This window comes from Melitaea cinxia, chromosome 22, assembly GCF_905220565.1.
Source record: "Melitaea cinxia chromosome 22, ilMelCinx1.1, whole genome shotgun sequence".
Classification (NCBI taxonomy): domain Eukaryota; kingdom Metazoa; phylum Arthropoda; class Insecta; order Lepidoptera; family Nymphalidae; genus Melitaea; species Melitaea cinxia.
The window spans coordinates 2,737,518-2,758,696 of NC_059415.1; the positions used below are offsets into that span (position 1 = coordinate 2,737,518).

Genomic DNA, 21,179 nt, shown 5'->3' on the forward strand with positions numbered 1-21,179 from the left:
TTGAGTTGGTATATGTACATACACTTCTGTTCCAAATGTTTTTAATAAAGTAATATCATACTTCTGTTTGTTGTAAAATAATTCAAATGGTGTTTTGCCAGCTTCTTTTGTCTTACCAGTCCTATTTATTACATAAGTTGCAGTACTTACCGCCTCAGCCCAAAATTCCTTTCCAAGACTCTTTGCCTGTAACATTGTTCTCGCTGCTTCGACAATAGTCCTCATCTCTCGTTCAGCTCTGCCATTCTGTTCTGGTGTGTAGGGTACTGTAGTTTCATGAATGATCCCTCTATTTTTACATAAATTTTTGAATTTAGTATTTATAAACTCAGTACCATTATCAGATCGAAACCTTTTGATTGTAGACCTAGACTCATTACTGAAAGTTAATATGAAATCTTCTATCAAGTCAGCTGTTTCAGATTTATTTTTTAGAAAATATACAAATCTATAAGAACTATAATCATCTTTAAAAAGTAAAAAATATTTAGAACCTCCTAACGATTCTTTCTCCATAGGACCACATAAATCCATATGAATTAATTCCCCTACAGAACTTGCTCTATAATCACTTTTACTAAATGTTAATCTATGCTGCTTTCCTTCTATACACGGTATACATTGTTCTATATTTCCATCATATTTAATATTATAACTATTTAATGTTTCTTTTACCAAATTATAATTTTGATGAGCAAAACGTTCATGCCATTCTGTCAAAGACGCCAATGCTACAGAGTTATTAAATTTAAAATTCATAATGAATAAGTTATCAACCCGAGTAGCCGTACAAGTAACCTCACCGTCTTTAACAAAGTGACAACCAATTTTTGTTGATTTCATAACATAACCTTTATCCATAGCACAAACAACAGAAAATAAATTTACTGTTAGGTCTGGAACATAGAGCACTTCAAGTAAGACTGACTCTTCAAAACTGTTACCATTAAATGCTAAAAATTTAATTTTACCTTTACCTTCTACTTTTAACTTATTTCCGTTTCCTACCGTTACATATTTATTGCACTGAAGCTTTCTATATTCTGTAAACAATTGCATATTTTTACACATATGTTCGCTCGCACCTGTATCTAGTATCCAACAACTATCCGCAAAATTTAAATTTACAATATATGCTTTTGAGACACTGTTATTACTCTTATTACATTCTTTAACTTTATTTAATCGAAATTTACAGTCATTATAAAGATGTCCTATCTTACCACAATAATTACACGGCCGTGAGTTACACTGATTCTTGAAATGTCCATATTTACCGCAGTGATAGCACTTAATACCATTGCTATTCATATTATTCGAAAGAAACTTTTTCTTTGTTAAATCTCTTCTGTATCTGTTATTAGATTTATTTACCACAAATGCTTCTGTAGTCTGTCCTATGTTACCATTAATTTGCAGTCTCTCTTCTTCAACCAATAGTCGCGCTGTTAAATTCTTTATAGTTTGCTCCGAACTCTGAACACTTTCCCACGCTGAGATGAAATGTTTATATTCTTGTGGTAGACATAATAATATCTTAGTAATAGTCATATTTTCTGATATCTCTTCGCCATGTGCTTTTAATTGATGCAATAACTCTTCTATCTGTGCCATAAATTTAGCCATAGGTCCTTCATATTTTAGATTGTAAAATTTTTGTTGTAATAAATGGATTCCTACCTTGGATTTCGCTTCGTAGATAGTAGTCAATTTCTCCCACATGTCATAGGCTGTTGCACAACTTGTCAGCAGTGTAAGAATATTCTCTTCCACTCTCGTTACAATTAACTCTTGAGCTTTCTGATCTATTTCGCTTTCTTCTTTGGTACACTTCGCGGTGACCATGTTGAATAAACCTCGCGACTTTAAAACAATGGATATCTGGAACCGCCATGTTGTCCAGTTTTGTTCGTTTAAAATAATTGCCCGTTCCATTTTTCTTTACTGTTATTTTGTTTTTTATATAAATATTCCCTTTCGTATCTATATTTCTTCTGTATTGCAAAATTTTGTTGCAACTTTATCTTCTGTCGTGCCTCTTTATACTTGAAAGCACGCTATCAAAACCAAGATGAATTCCTTATAAAAAGAATCGTTAATTATCTGGTTTTATTACTCTTCTTTTCTGCTTTTGTGTCTGGGCCCATAACCTATTGGGTTTGGGTTAATGATAGGCGTTTGTATTCTTGCTTCTCTATACTTTATTCTGTACACGCGGACTTTACAAAAGCAATTACACAGCAGAGCAATTAACACATCTTTAGTCGCCATCGATGACAAGAAGAAAAAAAATGATACCATATACAAAAATATAAATTAGAGTGGATGAGCACAGATAAACAATGTTTTTATTGTATATCCAACAGAATCGACCCTAATAAAAATTCGTTTAGATTGTTAATTTATTCCAAACTTATTAATTCTTCGCAAGAGAACCAAATCGCTTAATTAGACCACCACCTATATAGGCCAGTGCTTATGTCATTAAAAATTGTAAAAAGTAAAAAAAAATATCGGCTCTTGTCTAATATTAAACAGTAAAATTATAATAAGCAAATCCTCAAGAATTTCTTTATTTTCAGGTCATGATTTGTGTCAAAAAAAATAAAAAAGTCGCAAAAATTGTATGATGCCAAGAAATTCGCGGGGTCAAATAAATAATATTAAAATACAAAGGCAACTTTATACTATAGTAAATTTCAACCCACAAAATAAAACTATATTTTTTAAAATACCTTTCTGAAATTGATCAACGCTACGAGAGAGGAAACTACTTTATCATATAATAAACCGATCCAAAAAACCATTTAGGGAAATCTCGTTACGGATAAAAGTGTAGATAATGGGACTATTCCCCTCAACTGAGTTTGTAAAATGAATTTTATCCTCAATTTTACCTTTAGAATGTTATTGTTTGAGGATATTTTTATATTTCATTGAACACAGGAAGATTGTCGTGGAACCACAATGTCAACAATCAGAAATGATGATGAAGGTAGTACAAATTTTAGAAGCGATAAAAAAAATGTCGATTACCGTAGCTTATAGACGCCTGTAACACGAGAAGCATCGCAAGCACGTTACCGACTCTATCCCCAATTCCCGCTAGGAGCTCTGGTCACCTTAGTCACCGACAGGAATACAACACTGCTTGAAAGCAGTATTATTTAGCTGTGATCTTCTGTAAGATCGAGACCACCCCAGTCGGGCTGCTCCATATTTTGAGCAGGAAACGTCCTGCTGTGCTCAAACTCAGTTTACACTTGTACTCTCATACCTTGTAAACATCATACTGTAGGTACGTAATTTTTGAAATATATTTATTCATTGTACTAATATAAATAACTCGAAAGCCGGTAGTTCGCGTCTGGAAACCAAAATAAACTGGTTACGTTTATTTGTTGTTGCCTCATTTATACATTCCAATATATTTTGAATGTTATTGCGTTGGAACTATAATATTATTAGAGATGTATTTTCCGTTAGATTGCGGACTTTTTAAGGTATTTATAGAATTTGTATAATTACTAGGTGATTTAGTCATACTTCGACTAATTTATTACCTGACTGCCAAGGAAGGCTTATGTTTTTCGCGCGTATCTTGTATGTATGTATGTTTGTTTGTAATATTCTTTACTACCTCATATTTCCAGAACCACTGAACGGATTTACATAATTGAGGTATCGTTAGGTTCGTCTTAGCTGCCCAAGTGTTTTTAGATAGGTGAAATTAAAAAAAAATCAAACATGGCGGCTGCGCGAAGCCATTGTAGTTAATGAAAAAAAAATTTTTTTTTTTTTTACTATTTATTTGTCTAATCTGAATCTTCTCTCATATCTAGAGTTATTTGTCTAGTCATAATATAGTTAGTAGTCCAAATTTATTTAAATTACTTTCAGATATATTAAATATCAAAACATGACCCCGATCGTGTGTGTTTAAATCGAGTTTTTCCGAGAACTATAATTTTATCACTGATAATACGTGTTAAGATAAAAAGGTAAAGTATCAATATACATACAGCATTTCATCGGTTACGATCGATACTTATGGCATCACTTTTCCTAGAAACCAATTACAAGATTAAAATATAATGGCATGGAAGTCACAATGTCTTATACGAGTCAAAAATATTAATAAACTAGCTGCCCGGATAGACTTAGTTTTGTCAAGTTAATAGTATTTTTTTTTTATTATTATTAAAACCTCCCGCGGGCCTTAAGGAACATAGATAAAAAATTGCCGAATCGGTAGAGCCATTCTCGAGTTATGCACTTAGCAACATTCATTTTTATTTATATAGTTATTTGGCATACACAGTATCATTTAAAATTATTAAAATTATTTTGGGCTTATAATACTTGACCTTATTACTCGTAATTTGAGCTTAATTATATATTAAAAACATGTTTTGTTCGCATTTATGTATGCGGATCCAATAAAGATATTATTATGAGAGGTAAGCTGTGGTTGTCGCCTCGCCTGGTTTAAAACTCGTTCACCGAAATAAAATTTTATCTTATTATACCTCTCAAAAATATTTGATTGCTTGAAATAAACGCCTTACACTCAAAGCATCAGCTAGAGCTTAAAGCTTACTCTTGTGTTGGGGGTCTAGAAACACAAACATTACACAAACACAAACACTTAGACCACGGCGAATATAATGTATGCCTATTGTGCGGTGATCGAACAACCATATGCCAGTGTTGTTACCGTTGCCTTAACGAGACGTCAAAAGCTACGCCTGGCGGTTTCACCTGCGTAATTTCTAATTTCGTAGTATTCGTAGTAATTTCAGAATAGTTCTTAATATGAAGATTTTTAGATGCCACGATTTTTTTCTAGTTATTATTAATATGTACGATTTTATTTTTGTGTACCCACACATTAGGAATTCTAAACATTTTTTTTGAATATCATATCAAAAATTGACCGCTCCAGCGGGATTCGAACCCGCGTCTCCGACTGACCGTGTCCCGACCGACCGACACGGTCAGTCGGAGACGCGGGTTCGAATCCCGCTGGAGCGGTCAATTTTTGATATGATATTCAAAAAAAATGTTTAGTTATTATTATTTAAGTTTATATTTCATATCAAAATTTGTTTATTTTAATATGTTATTACAGAATTCTGTTATGATCATCGAGTAATTGATCTAAAGATAAATTAACTCTGTAAATGATTGATGTATTGATTGACTTATCGTCGAAAAATAATGACGAATGATTTGTCGATTTATTTGAACCGAAGTTTTCTAATGCCCAGTTGCTTTATTAAGAAAACGGTTTGTTTAGCTTACGAATCATTAAATTTGGACGTGTTTTATTTTAATCTAGATTTATCTTTAACGGATTATAACCAAAACGAACCGTTTTTTGAATATAGCAACTGGGCTAAAATGTTTTTGTACTTTGATGAACTGCTAATTGAGACTTCAATTGCTTGAACCGTTTTATAAAATTTTGTTCACAATTCTACGGGATTAATTACATTAAAACGTAAGTTTTTTTTTAATAGTTGGTTTATATATTAGTAGCTATTTTCAAGTGAACATCTATTTCAAGTGAACGTGTTTTCAAGTGATTTAGATACCAGTCCAGCCTGTTTTAAATCGAAATATTTGATTCATATGATATTTTCATATGTTATTATATTTTGATTATGATGTCGTATGATATTTTGATTTGTTAGGATCCAAAGGCACAAAAAATGTTAATTTAAAGAAATATTGTTAAAAGTATTACATGTTTTTTTCAACGGTTCCCAATAAAAGGCAAATTCCTTGTCAGGTGTCATGCAACACATCCAAGTGCATCATCATCATCATCATCATCATCATCATCATCATCATCATTTCAGCCTATTACAGTCCACTGCTGGACATATGCCTCCACAAGTTAGCGCCAAAAATGGAGTGAACTCATGTGTTTTGCCCATAGTCACCACACTAGGCAGGCGGGTTGGTGACCCCAGGGCTGACTTTATCCCGCCGAAGACGCTGCTGCCCGTCTTCAACCTGTCTATTTTAAAGCCAGCAGTTGGATAGTTATTCCACCATCGGTCGGCTTTTTAAGTTTCAAGGTAGTAGTGGAACTGTGTTGACTCTTAGTCGCCTCTTACAACACCCACAGGAAGAGAGGGGGTGGCTATATTCTTAACGCCGTAATCACACAGCGTCCAAGTGCATAGATATTTATTATAAACGGCTTAAAAATTGGATTAAGATCTTATATTATATATACAACCTATCCTATCCTACTGCGTCAATTGTTTGACCAGCTTTATAGATTCGCGCACGCGCGATTTTCAACACATATCCCTTTGTTGTTGTGGGAAATGTGACTCCATACCTTTATCTCAGATGCTAGCTTCACCAAATACTAGTATGAATCTGTATGGTAGCGGTTTAATTTTTGTATCTTGTTCACAGACAAAATCAAGAAGAAGTATGCATCCCTCGGTGAGAGTGTGGTGGTTGTTAAGTTGGAAAGGACGCCGAAGGCCGGGCTCGGGCTCAGTCTTGCGGGCCACAGGGACAGGAGTCGCATGGCCGTGTTCATATGCGGTATGAACCCCGCCGGGGCAGCTGTGAAGTCGAATCCACCGATCAAAGTTGGCGATGAGATTTTGGAGGTAAATTAATGAATATTTACGATATTATTATTTGATTGGTTTGGTTTGTGGAATCCCACTGCTGGGCATAGTTCGCTTTCTCCATGTAGAAGAACGGTCGGAGCTTTGATTTGAATATTATCAACTTACAACTGATTAGAGATGACACTCAAACACACACACACACACGCATACACGCACACTCAAAAAGACACAGGCACATAGTGATGTTCCGGACCTAAGATCGAAAATATATTAGTAAACAAAATTGTTTATGGATAAACACACAAATACATTCAACACAGATTCCAATCAATCCCAAAAAAAAGCTATTGTATCGCACTCGAAAGCAGTTCCCAGAAACAAAGTTTGGAAAAACTATAATACTTTTGTTCTAATACCTAGAAACTAGTTCTTTACTGTGTGATAAAAATATCTAAATATTAAATTTATAAAAATATTACAAATTATATTACAAACAACAACTAAATATTACAAATTATATGATTCTAAAAAAATCTTTCGTTCTAATCGTTCTAAAATGTATCTTCTTTTTTGTGTGTGCAATAAAGTTAATAAATAAAATAAATAAATAACTAGTTATCAAACATCTATGCGCTTTCCGTGATGCGAGGACTACGGTACAGGTAATTACAAATACATTACAAATAAAGTTTTACAGGTTTCCACAAATAAAAAATAAAAAACAATTTATAGTTAAAAATACACATTACACAGTTATGTAAATCAACACAAAATAAGTGATCGTTTTTACAAAATGCATCTTTTATTGACTCTGATTATCTTGTAGATTAATCACTGTACCAAATTGAGCTCATCATTATCTACTGCAATAAAGCTTTATCATTTAATGACTACACGAAAATACACAGGAGGTCATTGAACTGGCATATTTAGCCATGGTAAGTCCGTACAAATAATGTAACGAGATGCAGTACTCATAAACAAAAGGGCATTAGTGGTAAATTTTTCTTAAGAGAAAAAATATATAAATGTTCTCAGCAACATTGAAATTTTTTGCTAGGTCACAAATAAGGGTCTGATCATGATGAAGATTTTCGTACTGTTATATGATAATGACATCAAGAAATATATAATTATAATTATTTTGATCGAAAAAAAATAATATAAATAGCTATTATATAGGCTTTCTCTCTATACAAGGGTTGGTACTTAATCTAACCCACTTCTCTACTGCGAGTCGGTGGATATATTCCCTACTATGAGTAACGCTCGCTATTAAGTATTTATAACAACCGGGAACGACGGCTTAACGAGCTCTCAGAGGCATCTATGTTATAGTACTTTGAATATCATAATGATTTCTGTTATGTGTCGATAATAAAAACCGGAACAGATAACTTTTTTGTTGATAAATTTACACGCTTTTCAAGGAAAGGTTGTGGTTTATATTATATAACATATATAAATATAATATTAAAAATATCAATAAGCAATAGGCTAGTTATGTTATTAATTAGATGTACCCGTAACTTGCTTCAAATATGTGTGTTAAGATAAAACATGCTCTAATTTTTTATGTTAGACCAGGCCATACGATTGCGAAATCATATCAAATTTTATTCGATTGCTTTTGGTTTATGTGCGAACACACAAATATAGAGATATACAACTTTTATAACTAAAATAAGGAATAAATAAAGAAAAATAAAGAACTTTTTATCAAAAAATTTACAGAATTAAAATCATATATTGCTAAGAACAGACATTATATAATTAGAAGAAAAAAAAACGTCTCAAATGTACACAAGCCCTATCGCGCAGACTTTGGCAAACGGCAAGTGATATAGTCGCAATATAACGCGAGAACAAGACAGATTGCTGATCTGTGAGCGAGTGAATGGCGGGAATAACGAGCGAATAATTGATCAGTTTGTCAAACTGTCTTTCTAAATTTTTACCACAGATAATAGAAATGAATCTATATCCGTATTTTGGAGCGGATTTGCTAAAATATGTTAATTTTGAAATATATTCATTTTTTTAAATATGTTAAGAAATCTCAAGATATTAAAAAAATGTTGTACAGTAATGAAATGTCGAAAAGATAATGATAGAGTGATTCTTTGATTTTTTAACTAAACGTTTTGATTTATTCTGTAATGTCATAAAAAAACCTATTAGAAATGCGGTATTTATTTTTCACTGCTTTAAAAAAAAGAGGATGTTCTAAATTCGACTTATCGATGTGTCCTCTTTTACTGGGTGCACCGATTTTGAATATAATTTGTATTCTAAAACTCGTGCTTGTTGTGTGACCTTATTTAAGTTTAAGCATAATCTAACGAGTAGTTTTTCAGCTATCCCTTATAATGTGTATGATACTATAGTAATGATGTCAATTGAATTCAGTGTTTTCGCTTCCGAGCACACACAATTACATTACTTTTGACAGTAGTCATGTAATTGAATTAATTGTAAACGTTAATAAATTGAAATGAATCTCTTGTGAATTACGTGACAAACAATAGGAAATATTAGGGGAAATAATTTATAATTAAGAGGGTTCGGTTATCAATTAATGATGGGTTGGTGCAATAATATTTTTAAACTTTTCCCAAAGGATTAATTTTGTCAGTCATATCTTATCGAATATATTGATATATTTGTATTTTTTTAAATGTTTTATAGTAATTCACACATTTATAATTAAAGATAATAAGAATGTTTTAACTTGAATGCGCCCAAAGACGTTCTCGTCACTAATAGTGACCTCTTACAGACAATCTCTTTCAATAGAAAAGAAAATATTGATAATATAACGTGACTAGGTAAACTAAAGAGGTTTTATTAACTTGTTTGACATAAATTTTTATGACTATTTATACTAATGGTCGCCTAGAGGTCGAAATTCGACCATAATTAAAATTTTAAAATTAAAGAAAACCAAAAAATAATGAAAATAAAGAACCTTTTTTAAACATTTTCAATTTGACTACAGACTGACAATCAACAAAGGAGTATAATATGCGTGTGTGTGTCAAATACATGGTAGTGTATGTAATGTTTTTTTCTATTGATTTAATATATTTTATGCATAATTTCAAAAGAATATTAGCATTCTGCACTTCTTCTCTATATAAACTATAAGTGTACGAAATTTCATACTACTCCGTCCGCGCAATTTTCGTAAAAAGGGGTACAAAGTTTCTGCTTCAAGTATTAATATATAGATAAGAGACTCGTAAAATAGATGAGACTCGGTCTGTGGAGTCGTCAGTATGGCTAATTTAAAATTAGTGTTGTAAATTTTTCTTAATCTTCTTTAGAAGCGTAGATATTAAATTAAATTAATTTACCGCTGTTTAATGTACAGTAACTGGTTGATTTAGTAATTAAGATTTAAGTGATATCAAATTGATATAACAATATAATAAACTGTCGAATCAATAGACGAGATAAAGTAATTTTAAAAGTTATTTTTATTAGATTTAGAAAGATATTTAAGAAATTGAAAGGGAAAACATCATCATCATCTTCCTGCCCTTATCCCACTATGTAGGGTCGGCACAACATGTTTTCCTCTTCCATTCCTCTCTATTATTCGTCACTTCAGTGCTTATTCCTTTCTTTCTCATATCCTCACTCACACAATCCATCCATCGCTTTTTCGGTCTCCCGATCGCTCTTCGTCCTTCGACATTCATCCCTAACATTCTTTTACCAACATAGCGTTCATCCCTCCTCATTACATGCCCATACCACGCTAATCTATTACTAAGAAATTGAAAGGGAAAACTTAGAGTGTTTATATTTATAAATGAAAATGAAAGTAAATGACATTTCCGCGGTAACATAAGCAATGAATTTTTTTCAGTAATTGTTTTACGTACGATGTTTACTTAACGCATGCGGCTTTGAAGTAAAATGTACAAAGTTTGTTTCCTTTAGTTAACGTAATGCTGTTGCAACGAACGAAAAAAAAACAGACTTCAATTGCATCGACACATAAGTAGTCGAAACAAATTAACAAACGCACTATTCGCCACTACGATTTACGAAGGTTCCCCTCGGTTTCTCTGGGATGCCATCATCAGGTTCTGATTTCCTTATAATATTTCGTGCAATATCTCCTTTCCAATAAAAAATAATCATCAAAATCGGTTCATAAACGACGAAGCTATCCGCGAACTCACATAAAAAAAATTATACGGTCGAATTGAGAAACCTTCTCCTTTTTTGAAGTCGGTTAATAATGAATCAAAATACACTTAAAGTATATTAGTTTCAAGTATCGTGAGTTAATATACTGTTCTACTGTTGTAGAGTCCATAATGTCCCTTTAGTAGTAGACAATCAACGCCCGCTCGACCATTGACCGAATATTGCTCAGCTAATATTGAATCGTCGTTTCAGGTTTCAGGGCTGATCGATATAACACCAATATAAGTAATAGTAAGACTAGTTTGGTAAAATATATTCAACACAGTTACGAGTGTTTTTTACTATTATAGTCTAAAGATCTGTATTGTGCGATCCTCCAACCTGAGTATGTAAAACATTTGTCGTAATCTGTCATATACCAATTTGGAATTCACAAATAAGGATTGATATATTTAATTAATTTAAATATTAAAAACTAAAAACAAGTATTTTTTGTAACCTTCGTACGTAATTGTCAATAGCAAATATTTAAAAAAAAACTTTAGTCAATATCTGTGTTGCTAATGTATATAAAATTATTTTCAAATTTTGTTATTATCTGGCTTAAAATTATCTCTGAACTAGATTAATTTTTCTAAAATGTTACATTTTATTATTTTATTTCATTCATTTTAAAATTGTCAATATTTGCCTTAAAAACATTTCTATTAATAAAGAGGAAATATTACCGATTAGAAAATTTAGAATAAGGTAGGTGAAATCAAATATTGTAACGACCCTACGTGATTTGAACCAAAAGAAATTTTTCGTTTTTCAAAGAAAACAACGGCGTCAAAACAGTGGTATGTTTTTACGCTTTTCTATCTGTAAGTGTTGACTTCCGGTCTAATCCTATTCCGGTCACGATTTTACAAAACGAAATGAGATCAGCGTTTTTCCAACGAGATCGAATCAACAGCGGACTCTACGACCGTAGCTGGAATTATAATTTCGTAAAGCCTTTAATTCTAATTTGTAATCACGTGATAAAGTAACTGAGCCTTGCTGTACAGCGACTAGAGTAGAATAACTAAAACAAATATAAATAAACCCTGTAACACATATGCCAGCTGACTAATTTACTTTTGTGCAATATATATATATATATATATATATAATTATATTGTAAAACTTGGTGAGCCAAAATTACTCAACACCGTTCAAACTTGGGCCTTAGAGCAACGATGTATTTATGTTAATAATAGTAAAATTATAATACAAAAACAAAAAAATTTGAAAACAGATATTAAAATTTATGTATTTATAATGTATTATACATACATAACTGATAATATTTTGTGAGAATATAATTATTTATGATATTAAAAAAAAGGTAGAACATAACACACACAATTTCTAAGTCATAATCAGCATATAATGTAATACATGTATTCTCCGTTATGTATTCTCCATTCCATTTAACATTTTTTAAATCCTTCGCGCTATGTCAGTAATAGTGAAAGCCTTTAAATCCAATAAATAAATATTTTTGGTTCACAAAACTATTTCCCAATTAAAGCGTGTAGGCCATGTTATGTATCGACGTGCTATGTGTAAATGGTACTTTATTTAGGAAGTATAGATTTGTAATTTATTTTATTTTCAACACTGCCAATCTTCTAAATTAACGGATACCATATCTTAAATTTCTCTTAGGACGAATAAATTTCCTAAAAGTACTAGCTGACTCGGCAAACGTTGTCTTGCCGCTAAACGCTATTTAAAAATAGGGGTTGGTGGTAGAAGGGTGAAAATTTAGGGTTGTATGTATTTTTCAATGCCAAATCATAATAAAATAAAGAATAAATAATTTATCTAAAAAGTAAAAAAAAATTAGGTGTGGAATACTCTTAACATTTAGGAGGATGAAAAATATATGTTATTCGATTCTCAGACCTACCCAATATGCACACGAAATTTCATTAGAATCGGTCAAGCCGTTTCGGAGGAGTTTACTACAAACACCGCGACACGAGAATTTTATGTATTAGATTATTTGTCACGATAGAGCATGAGATAAATTTATTCACTTGAAACTAAAGCGACGTGTGATAATTGTGATTGCTCGCAAACGAAAAAAACTGACTTCAATTACATCGACAAGTAGAAGAAAAAAATTAACAAACGCGCTAGTCGTCACTAAGTTTTTTGAGGGTTTCCCTCAATTTCTCTGGGATCCCATCATAACATCCTGATTTCCTTATCGTGGTACTACACTTGGGATATCTCGTTTAAAACAAAAAAAGTATTATGAAAACCAGTTCATAAACGACGAAATTATCCCCGAACATACGTATATATGTATATATATATGTATGTTCGGGGTATAAAACAAAAAGGTATATATATATATATATATATATATATATATATATATATATATATACCTTTTTGAGAAAATGTGGTTTTTTGACAAATATTTTGTTAAAAATGATGGTGGTTGGTCTGATAGAATTTACAGAATTTATCTTCTTAAAAAACTTTGATATTCCATCTACTTCTACTATTAAGCTTTTAATATTTCTAGTTATAAATCATAACACACATCTGGTTATCAAACTGATGAATCTCCAAATAAAAATGATTGATTGACTAAATGAAATATTAACAAACTATTTTGACTGATCTATATTTACAGACGGGAAAATTTGAAATGTTTACGAATGAATTCACCATCAAATGACACAATAGTCACAATATTATTCACGGCACCGGGCAATAAAATGGCTGACTGGATGAATAAATAATAAACAAATGAGTATTTGAGTGAATGAAAAATCATTCGTTATAGACGAGTGAATTTCTTAATAAGCGACTTGTGAAGTACGTTAAGCTTTAGGTCATTATTTAAAGATAATTGTGTTTGCTCGCATACGATAAAAACCTACGTCGATTTATATTGACAAGTAATACAACGTAGTCGACAAAATAGTTCTTTATATACGAATTATTAGAAATAATTAAAAAAATACTTTTAGGAATAATTAAAAAGTTATGAGGTATATCATCTATATACGAATACGTTAAGCAAAAACTTTGGACGCCTTTTTACGAAAATTGCGCGGACGGAAGAGTGTGAAATTTCGTACACTTATAGTTTATATAAAGGAGGAGTGCAGAATGCTAATATTCTTTTGAAATTATGCATAAAAATAGATAAAATAAATAAAAAAAATCGTTACACAGGCTACCATGTATTTGACACACACACGCATATTGTCAAAGTCTGTAGTCAAGTTAATTAAAAATTACAAAAAAGGTTCTTTATTTTCATAAGTTTTTGGTTTTATTTATTTATTTTTTTAATTATGGATGAATTTCGACCTCTTAGCGACCACTAGTATATATTAATACGCTAAGGTTAAGATTTTTGCCTCTCTTTTTAGAAAAAACCTCACAATTACTCCACATAAATTATATATCTTTTTATAGATAATTGCTTGCTCTACCGGCATCCACAGAGAGTCAGCATAGCACTCTTGGCACTCTCTTGGTGTTGTGATAATACACATTATTTCAATAAAGTGCCGTAACCACTTACCATTTTCGTTACGCTTGTTTGTAAACCTAGTGCGAGTAAAAAATATTAATCATAATTAATTTCAATTAACGCAATAGGTAGATGCTTTAATAGGCGCAAGGGGGTATAACCCAATTCATTATCAACGTTATTTTGGGCTTTCATACGTCCTACATACCGAGCGAATTTTCAGTTCGCTTTAGCTTGTAATATCCCACTACTGGGCATAGGCCTCTTTCCCTATGTAAGAGAAGGATCAGAGCCTAATCCACCACGCTGCTCCAATGCGGCTTGGCGGATATATTCCTTACTATGAGTAAAGATCGCTATCAGGTGTACATGATAGCAACCGGGACCGACGGCTTAACGTGCTCTCTGAGGCACAGTGGGGAGACCCACAAGGACTGCACAAACACCCCGACCACGGCAAACACCTGTATGACCAATACAAATGTTTGTCATGTGCGGGGATCGAACCCGCAACCACCAGCGCAACAGGCACAATCCATGGATGTGACCGTTGCACCACTGCAATTTTCAATTATCAGTATAAAATTTTATAACTAACAATGAACTGCATGAGCAATGAATGCAATGATTTCATTAACACCCAAAAATACGTTTATTACCACCATCTTAATTGCTTAACGTAAAAGAGCACTGCACTCGACAAGCGTCCTGTTTTCCTGTCGGGTAAAAATAAATAATTCGATGACATAAGAGGTCAAAGTATCGATAAACGTGTTCTCTGTTATATCCTATCACTAAGACGGATCGGTTATTTTCATTAGCACGTTATGAATGATTATTTTTATAGACATCTTTCGGCAGTTCGCGTGTAAATGTACAGAGCCGGATTTAAATCTTATTTAAATAATAATATAAGTTGTAAAAAAGATTTGAAATACATGTACTTATTGTATGTGTGATTAGATTATCATTTTTTCCTTTTTATATATAAATTTGTATTTCACATCTGGACTAGTGTAGAATTGATAAAATTACATGTGCTCGACGCAGACTACGTTTATTTTTCATTACTCGCCCACAAAATAAGACACATTTTTACGTACATAATGTGTCGTCGCAAGAAAAAGTACAAAAGGCGGCCTTGTCGCATAAAACAATTTCTTTTAGACATGGATGGAAATTGAAAAATAAGAATTTAGTATTAAATATACAATTATAAGTACAAGTATATGTACATACATAGATATTTGTTTGGTTAGAGCGACAGATAATGTTTTTTCACTGAATTTTTAGAAGAAAATATAGATTGTGCACGTCTTATGTTCAATAGAAGACCGTTCCACAAACAGATGGCTGTGATAGTAAAGGAATAACTATAAAAATTAGTGCTTTGCGCGGGCATTTTTAGGGTCAAATTCTCTAATGATTTTCAGGATCTCTCGTGGCTATCACCTAAAAACAGAAATATGTGAATATGTACCATTAAAAGATACCCTGGAAAGTGTAGACTAAATAATTGTTGTATTGCCTACTATAGTAAGTTGGGTTTTTTTCGGGATTAACTGTGGAACCGAATCTTCGACTCACGACGACTTATACGAGAAAGATCAGGATTAGTTACACCTATAGCTTCACTTACTTCAGGAATAACAACTTGAAAGTAATCCTTTACATAAGTAAGATAAAGTAAGACTATTGGAGATAGAATTGATAAATAATGCGAACTGTAGTGGTGGATAAAATGCCGCCCTGAGGAACACCAGCAGACGAAGTGCACCAAGACGATGATCCATAATCAGTGCGGATGCGTTGCCGGCGACCAAACACGTAACTGTGAAACCACTCGGTTACTTAAGGTGTGTTAAAAGAGCCTAATACGTACTAGACATCATACTTGATGTTACTATTAAACATAAATATTTTAATTTTGATATATATTTTACACACCCCCTTATCAAATCAATTGACACACAGACATAAAAAATGAATTTCATCAGTCATCATCATTACTTCAGCCTATCACAGTCCACTGCCGGTCATAGGCTTCCACAAGTTCGCGCCAAAAATGGCGTGAACTCATGGGTGTTGCCCATAGGCAGGCGGGTTGGTGACCGAAAAAAAAATTTCAATGAGCTAAATATAACATTTTTTTTTCTCTATAAAACTTAGTTTATTGATCAAATTGTGGGCTATTTAAATATGAACGATGTTATAATGAGCAGCAAATAAAAACAAGCAAAACCATAGATAAGCTAGGTAAAGCTAGTAATATCTTTTTCGGTAGATTTTCCGGAAATCGGTAATAAAATACCGCAAATAAAATACGCATGTTTATCCCAATATGTAACTACGGCGCTTATTTGAGAACTGATGCCTTTTAAAACATTAATAAACGAATAGATAAGATATTTTATTTATGTACGTTTTTTTATTATAATTACCAGTATAATACTAAACTTTCGCGGCCATTATTAAAAATATAAGTTTTATATAAAATAAAATAAAAAATTAAACAATCGGGCAATATCAGTGTTATTAATGTTTGTTTTTATACTTAAAAAATAAAATAAATAAATAAAAAATAATATTTATTCACCTTTCATAATATAGTAACCAAATAAATACCTATAAAAACATTTTAAAACCGAATGCTACATTAATTTAAAAAAAGCAGACAAGTCGCTTATCAACAGTTTGTTGAATTTTTTTAACAAATAATAGGTACATATTATCTCTTATAATATATCGTTATATTCTGACGTAAACAATGTTTACCGTTACTCTTATCACTCATGTGACGCGTGTAACACATGACGTGAAAAATATCAGGTGCTTAATGATGTAAATGACGCAGCTATGCTATATTATATTTGTAATATACTGTAGTATAACTTATTAGATAGATAATCGCCCACGTACAAATAAAACCGCTTGAAAGCAGTATTATTTAGCTGTGATTTTCTGTAAGGTCGACTATTTCCCCAGTCGGGCTGCTCCAGATTTTGAAAAGGATTTTCTACTCTACCCCACTTTAACCCACTTTTAAACGATGTAACATTTTTGCACAGTAACATAATATATTGATATAGAACTAGCAACGATTCGAAACGTACTAGTAGATGAGCTCCTTGTGAGGAATCGGTGGTAGAGTCGGCAACGCGCTTGCAATGCTTCTGGTATTGCAGGCGTCTATAAGCTAAGGTAATCGCTTACCACCAGGTGGCCCGACTGCTTGTTTGCCGATTTATTTGTATGAAAAAAAGACGAAAGACTGAAAACTACAAAGAAAATTAAAACTTCCTATTTGCACTGAGACTTTGGAAATTATAATTAGTAGCGGTATAAAGCAATAACAATGTTCACTGCGAAAACTCAAGCGTGCACAAACAAACAATTATGTGCATTTGCATACATTAACGCGGCTCTTGATTCCGTGCGGTCTGGCAGGACGCCAGTCCCTGACGTTGTATGGTCCAAGATCCCAATACTATGAGACATTCTATGGATTCAATAAATTGTTAAGATTGTTGGTTAGAGTATTATTTAATTTAAGTTGTTTTTTTAACCTGTATTTAAGTATTTTAATAAGTCACACGTCATATAATTGATCTTCATGATCCCTAGAAAGATCTAGCGATCCTGGTTGCCTTAAAAAATGTCTTCAGTATACATAAACGGTCGCCTGTATGTAAAATAGGATGATTGATGCCTATATTAGAGGTAAAACAGCCCTCTGATGTAGGTCCAATATTTTTCGATAAATTTAAATAATCTAATTATAATAAATATGGTTTATAATAATAAATATGGACGTCGGAACAAGTCGAGTAGATTGACAGAATGAACAAGATTTATAAATAAAAGATTACAAAGTTATAATGATTCTGCTTGTACCATACTACTGCTGGGCATAAACCTCTTTCTCCATATAGGAGAAGGATATGAGGTTAATTGACCCGCTGCTCTACTGCGGGTTAGCGCATATGTTCCTACTATGTCGAGTCCGACCTCTTAACGTATTCTCCGAGGTACGGTGGGGATACCCCCAAGGACAGACATCCGTCCCGAGCGGGAATCGATCCGACAAATCATCGGTATTTAGGCACTTTCACGCACCATTACACCGGAGCGTTTGTTAACCACCAATTCTAAGTAGCCTCAATATATTGAAATAACTTTGTTAGGGGTCCAGAAATACACAACAAAAACACAAATATATCGACCTCGACAAACATTTGTATGGCCCATACAAATATTTGGCGTGAGCCATATTTAATCCCCAATAAAGCAATCCGTCGTTATTATATCACTTAGCATTACGAGTCTATTAATCAGCGACCTTCATTAAATCACTTACTTAATTCGATTGACATATCTGTCTAGACCGCAGCTTCATTTGCATTGTTTGAAATTGAATACTAAGTACTTTTTAAACGGCTTTAAAAATAATTGAGTTTGATCACAAATGAAAAACCGACTGCAAATTACATTGACAAGTATAATACTACGTAGGTTAGGTAGGAATTAAATATAACTCAAGTACTCATCAAATCTCGCTCATTAAAATTAAAGAAGACCATATGACTTGACATAAGTTCACCAGGATTCGTTTTTTTTTAATTCGTTAAAAAGCAAGAGGTTCTTAATTCGATGTTGTTTTTTTGTGTTGTCCGTAACTTTTTAATAGTTTACCGAGTTTGATGATTCAATTATTATTCGAAAGCTATTGTTGGTTGTGTCATTTCATTTAATGAGCGAAATCTGACGAATAGTGTCTCTGTTATGCTCAATAAGATCTCTTGTAGTATTCTTGTTTATAATAATTCCATTTTACTAATAATAAATTGTGTTTATAAATCTTATCCATATTATTGAAAATATATTTAGGATACAATTTTTAAAATGCACGACGATGAAAACTTTTTAATATAACCTGTTCGGAATATGACTAAATGAAAACTATATTATATAATTTTTATAATGATAAAAAAAATTATAACATTCAGAAATCGACAGTAAGTTGGATTTAATAATTATGATAATAATCTGCTACAATACGTTAATCCCAAAGAACTCTACAAAAGTTGTCTTACTGATAAAAATAACACCTCAGTTACACTCAGTACAACTATTGGAACAAAATTTAAATTAAAACCATTCAGGCACCTACATACAAAACGTTTCACATTGTCTTTTATCAAAAACGATTCCATAAAAAAAAACATACAGATTAATTGAATACATAAATAAGGACTCAGGATATAAATTGCCTGTTTTTAAATCGCAAAAGTTTATTAATTGACATAATGTTTCATAAAATCCCGTTCGATTCTCGCCCGGAAATTAACCCAGACAAACTATTCTTGTTCAACCTCTCCGATTGAAACACCACTCGTAATATGCGCAAGCGCAACTGATATAGCGAGCTAGTCGTACTAATCGCTACACCTAAATGAACAATAACCTAGAAACTAGAAATAAGTTTATCGTTACTCTAAGTCTAATAAAGGCTATGACTATCCAGTCCTAGTAGGGTCCTTCCGTTCTGCTTGATCTTCTACTGATATCGACTCGCTTGCCTAGCACGACTTGCAAACTTCACACCGGGTAGAAGGTATTCGACTGCACAGAGTATATTCACAACCCGCGTCCGTGCTATGGTACAATGTTCGGCTGAGACGATAGACGTCCACAGAAATTTATACTTACACAAACAGGATTATTAAATAAAAACACAGTAATTTATTAGAAATTGTTTCTTAATTATTTATCGTTGTGTCCATTTGTTATAAGTATTCTTTGACGGTTAGCAGGAAAGTGGACATAAGGTGCCAATCAAACCACTAAATGCAAATTCATGCGACGTTTCGATCCTTTATTGGACCATCATCAGGCATCTACAAAATACAAACATTGAAGAAAGTTGTACAACTATATGTATGGATTAATTGTTTCTTAATGTTTAGCTAATATTCTGTTAGAGTGAACCGTAACGTCATGTCACTGCATATGATAGTACTGGATAAACTTTTAAAAACAATAACTAATACTAGTTACATCTCTAGAAGACTATTTATTTACTCTTGCAGATAAATAGGTACGCTGTATGGAAATACCCTAATACTTAAGATTTTAATAAAAGTTTGCAGAATAATGTCCCTTGCATTCTTGAGATTCTTGATCCATTTGTAAAACTTATTTAGCGACACTCTTAATATTTCTTAGAGAATTTACAATAGAAAAGTTTTCCCTCGCAAAATAAACATTTATATTTTCTAATGAAAATCGTTTGTAACCAACTTTAATAATTAAATTTGATAAACTTAATTTTATGTTTCTGTCAACAGGTGAACGGCATTGTACTTCACGGAAGGTGCCATCTCAACGCGTCAGCTATCATCAAAGGCCTCGTTGGACCAGTCTTCAAAATAATATTACTGAGGTATGGGCATTATAATAGAAGGAAGGATATTTTTATATTTGTAAGATGGCATCTTAGACGCCGTCAACACCAGAAGCATTGCAAGCGCGTTGCCAACCATTATCCCGACTCTCCCCAGGAGCTCTCCACATTCCTCACTACTGGAACTCAGCGCTACTTGAGAGCATTGTAATATTCTGTGAGGTACTTCCCCAGCTCCAGATTTTGAAAATATTATATACTACAACACACACAATACACAAGCACAAACGCCCAGACCACGACAAACATCTATATGGCCAATACAAATATCTGTCGTGAGCGGGGATCGAACCCGCGACCGCCAGCGCAACAGCCAGTACTGTGACCGCTGCGCCAACGCGTCGTCAAATTTATTTATAGCTATATCTTGTTTACATTTTTAAATCGTTAACAAAACTCGTTCAAATTAATTTTGATAAAACTT

General features: G+C 32.6%; 1 protein-coding gene across 1 annotated transcript in view; it reads left to right on the forward strand.

Moving 5' to 3' along the window:
- The window catches only part of LOC123664387, a 229,224-nt gene that overhangs the window by 162,877 nt on the left and 45,168 nt on the right, over window positions 1–21,179 (forward strand). Inside the window, exons 24-25 of the mRNA XM_045598933.1 lie at window positions 6,436–6,638; window positions 20,640–20,734. Coding sequence (XP_045454889.1) covers window positions 6,436–6,638; window positions 20,640–20,734 — 298 coding nt within the window. The remainder of the gene's footprint in view (window positions 1–6,435; window positions 6,639–20,639; window positions 20,735–21,179) is intronic.